The following is a 3,739-nucleotide window of genomic DNA, read 5'->3' on the forward strand; positions in this document are numbered from 1 at the left end:
CCCACCCTCCCCTCCTTCTCTTGAAGTTTGTCACAACTGTTGCGAATCACACAAAGAAAGCTGTTTTAGAAATAAATCATTGAAAACATATCGAAGTATAAAGCATGAAACTTAAGATACGATTTATTTCTTTAAAACTACCTGCACACATGTCATAAACCCTATCAGCATTCTCCTCTGCCTCTTTCTGTTGTCTTTCTAATTCACGCATTCGTATTTCCCTGGCTTCTGCTCTTGCCTGTCTCCTAGCAGCCAGTCTTGCTTCTGCCTGAAAGTACATATATAGAAAATCCAATATATCATCAAGAGCATATGTATAATTACATTTCATTCATTACAACCATATTAGAAAGTTTTTGGATGGAACATCTATTAGAGTAACTAGCAAAACCAAAGGAAATGAATTATGTACTCCTCCATTATAAGTTCATTTTTATCGAAAGACAAATTACTTATGTACAGTTGCTGTACAAATCAAGCTATAATTAGATATAATTAATTAACTAATTTAATAAATTAATAAATAGATAATAAACAAAATATGTGGAAATGTTAATAATACATTTTATCTGAATATAAATTAATAAATAACAAGCAAATGTGCGTAATATTAGTAATATATTTTATCTGTTAATACATATATCTGATTATACATAAAAGAATTATATTTGCAACTATCTGATGACGTTACAAACATTACAAAAGAAAACATTTGTAACGTGCTTATGAAACATTGTTCCCTCAAAGACATATACATAAGACGGTTGTACTATAATGTATAAAGATATAAGAAATCTGCAAACAATTACAACTATAAGTCTATTCACAAGCACTGTTTTAAGCCAACAGTAATAAGATATAAGCAATGCTCCTGTTTTAACATAATAATTTATATTCTTAAAGCGAAAAAAGCACGATTTGTATCGATTAATTATTTCTAAGACAAATTAATATAGAACAGAATAAAAGTATTGTAAAGACTGACAAAAATCCTTGGAAGCAAAAATTTTAATTTCTTAATAGCAGCACTCACATACATACGTACACAACAAAAGGATAACTGCACTGAAAAATTAAATAAAAGGATAACTAAACAACTATACGTACTACTTAAAATAAATAAGTGACTTGTACAAATAATATCTAATATAATTTTGTAATACAAACTTATGTTTATGCATGTCAATTGTTTTTCAACATAGAACATAATATATGTACATATTGTACACACACATATATATATATATATATATATATATATATATATATATATATATATAGATGTATAAATATGTATAAAAAAAATATATATATATATATTTTTTTTTTTGTATCATCGAGATCATACCTCCTTAGCTATTTGATCGAGCGCTTGATCTTCTGCAGAATGCCGTGTGGCAGTACGCCTTCGCCCAGCTATAGCCGATTCCATTTTGAATTTCTTTTCTTACAACTTTTGTTTCAAACGTAACGATTTTAGAAGAATCCACGTCTAGCTGACACCACATTAACAGGTAAACGATTAGCTAAGGACAAATTTATACAAATGTAAGCTGGAGTGGTTATTTGCAGGAAAGTCAATAACGTGACAAATCAATGTTGTACCGAATTTAAACTACGATTTCTCTTTCGTTTATAATTTTAATTGTAATCACTTGGTCACAATTAATCTTATTGTGACTGCATTCGGGGAGCATTCGTTATTAGCGCTATCGTATCATTCTTTATCGCTCATTAGGTGTAAACCAAGGCTAGAATAAGCAAATAGCGCTAATAGCGTGCTTCGCGAATGCAGCCTATATATGTATTTGCCAAGTTTGATAGACATTTTGAAAACTTTATAGTGAGATTTTATTAATTTATTAGAGATTTTATTACGCTAAATTATTAATTTAATCTGATTGATTGTTATTTCCTTCAAATCCCACTTTATATGAAAATTATGACACTTTGTAGTCTATGTACTATACTCAAAAAGGATGAAAACGAAAATCAATCATAGGAAGAAACAATTTTCCAAATACAAAAATTTGCAATCGCTGTATGCTGTATGCGCGCGCGCGCATGTAAATTCAATATATTTATTATTTTAATATATACGTCTTTCTTTTCTTTTTTCTACATAGAACTTTTGTATTTTAATGCATGTACAGCATAACTATTACAAAGCTACACAAAAGGATTTAATCGGGTACGCGTGAGGTAAGAAAGAGAATTACGATATATTATGTACACTACAAACGAACATCTATTATAGACATAGACATTCTAAACGACATATGCGCGCGCGTGCGCTTGGGTGTGCGTATCATATACAATCACACACTCACACACACACACGCGCACTCATCATACACACATCGCGCGCGCGCGCGCGCGTGGGGCACACTGCACATACGTAATATACATACATACATATTATATACATACATTATATATATATATATATATAATATGTATAATAAATGTATGTACATATGCATGACTGTTTTTCATTGCGATTCCACCATTCTGTTGTTCATTACGGGCGAACACTTACGACTAGAATACGTCGTCAGTCGCGGTGGATAGACAGACATTTCCCGAACCAAGTCGCATGCAAGGATAAGTGCCGAGTACGTACTATAAATACAATCGATGGAATATAATCGAATGACTTGGTCACAACGCGATACGAAACTTGGCTGGTTGGACACTCCGCGATCCGCGATGACTTTGGCGGACTTGGCGGTATCGTCGAGTCTATCTTAATTTACAATCGGCGGTTACAGGCATTACGGGCTCCGCGTCTCGAGATACGCAAGAATCGTTCCAAGTTCCAAGATCCTTTAATAACCGGCCGTCGGCCGACCGGCGACTGGTCCACTCAAGCGTGAGACTCGACAAATGCGGTGCGCGGTGCCGCACTTGAGCTTAGCGAAAGATACATTTTTTAATCGCGCTCTTGCATCCACTCCAAACCTCACACTCCGCACTTCGCACCAGGCACCAGCGCACAGCGGCCAGCGCACCACTTCGCTCGCACTCTGTCTGTGTGCTCTGTGTGTGAGAATAGTGACGAACACGAAACACCTAAAGAGCACCCTGCCCTGCGCCGCGCCGCACCACACCGTCACCGTGCTGCACTATGCTGCACTATGCTGCACCGCGTGATCGCGCAGCCGTGCCGCGTTTCACCGCTCTTTGCCGTGTCCACGAATCCCACGTCTAGGGCCTGTTCGTTTTAACTGAACTTCTTGCACGGTTCATCTTTCCTCTTTTTCCTTTCGCGTTGGAGAGAAAAGGAAAAGAGGAAAGATGAACTGTGCAACAAGTTCAGCTAAACTAACAGGCCTTCTTCTAATGGAGGATTCACACTGCGTCCGATGTTCGACGTACGACGATCCGACATCCAATAGGAAATTTTTGTCTCTAATAATAAATTCTGTTATTGGATGTCGGATCGTCGTACGTCGAACATCGGACGTGATCGGACGCAATGTGAATCCTCCATAATAGAGAATTCACATTGCGCCCGATGTTCGACGTACGACGATCCGATATCCAATAACAGAATTTATTATTAGAGACAAAAATTTCTTATTGGATGTCGGATCGTCGTACGTCGAACATCGGACGCAGTGTGAATCCTCCATAAAGCCCGATGTCCACGATGCAAGGACTGTGTCCAAGTTTCGGTTTAAGCCAGTTTAAGCCAATGAAACTGCTACTTTTCTGTAAAGCCCGGTGTCCACGATGC

General features: G+C 36.7%; 1 protein-coding gene across 4 annotated transcripts; it reads right to left on the reverse strand.

Annotated features, from left to right (window-relative positions):
* Positions 1–6: 6 nt before the first annotated feature.
* LOC112457909 (leucine-rich repeat flightless-interacting protein 2) lies at positions 7–3,203 on the reverse strand. 4 transcript variants are annotated; one of them, XM_025021224.1, is made up of 4 exons: positions 2,540–3,203; positions 1,349–1,526; positions 1,046–1,065; positions 7–268 (listed from the first exon to the last, which is right to left on the reverse strand). In XM_025021224.1, the coding sequence occupies exons 2-4, from the start codon at positions 1,430–1,432 to the stop codon at positions 199–201; spliced, it is 174 nt and encodes a 57-aa protein (XP_024876992.1). In that variant the 5' UTR covers positions 1,433–1,526; positions 2,540–3,203; the 3' UTR covers positions 7–198. The 4 variants fall into 4 exon arrangements, with proteins under 4 accessions (XP_024876992.1, XP_024876990.1, XP_024876989.1 ...); XM_025021222.1 differs by lacking the exon at positions 1,046–1,065 and having other exon boundaries at positions 2,624–3,143; XM_025021221.1 differs by lacking the exon at positions 1,046–1,065 and having other exon boundaries at positions 2,540–3,143.
* Between the last annotated feature and the right edge of the window lie 536 nt (positions 3,204–3,739).

Source organism: Temnothorax curvispinosus, unplaced genomic scaffold, assembly GCF_003070985.1.
Source record: "Temnothorax curvispinosus isolate PA1 unplaced genomic scaffold, ASM307098v1 QBEX01008415.1, whole genome shotgun sequence".
Taxonomy (NCBI): domain Eukaryota; kingdom Metazoa; phylum Arthropoda; class Insecta; order Hymenoptera; family Formicidae; genus Temnothorax; species Temnothorax curvispinosus.

Excerpts from the sequence above, each read along its gene's own strand:
- LOC112457909 (XM_025021222.1), bottom strand. The coding sequence starts at position 1,432 with ATGGAATCGGCTATAGCTGGGCGAAGGCGTACTGCCACACGGCATTCT. Across the intron at positions 269-1,348 it reads TCGATCAAATAGCTAAGGAG|GCAGAAGCAAGACTGGCTGC; the intron begins GTATGATCTCGA and ends ATGTACTTTCAG.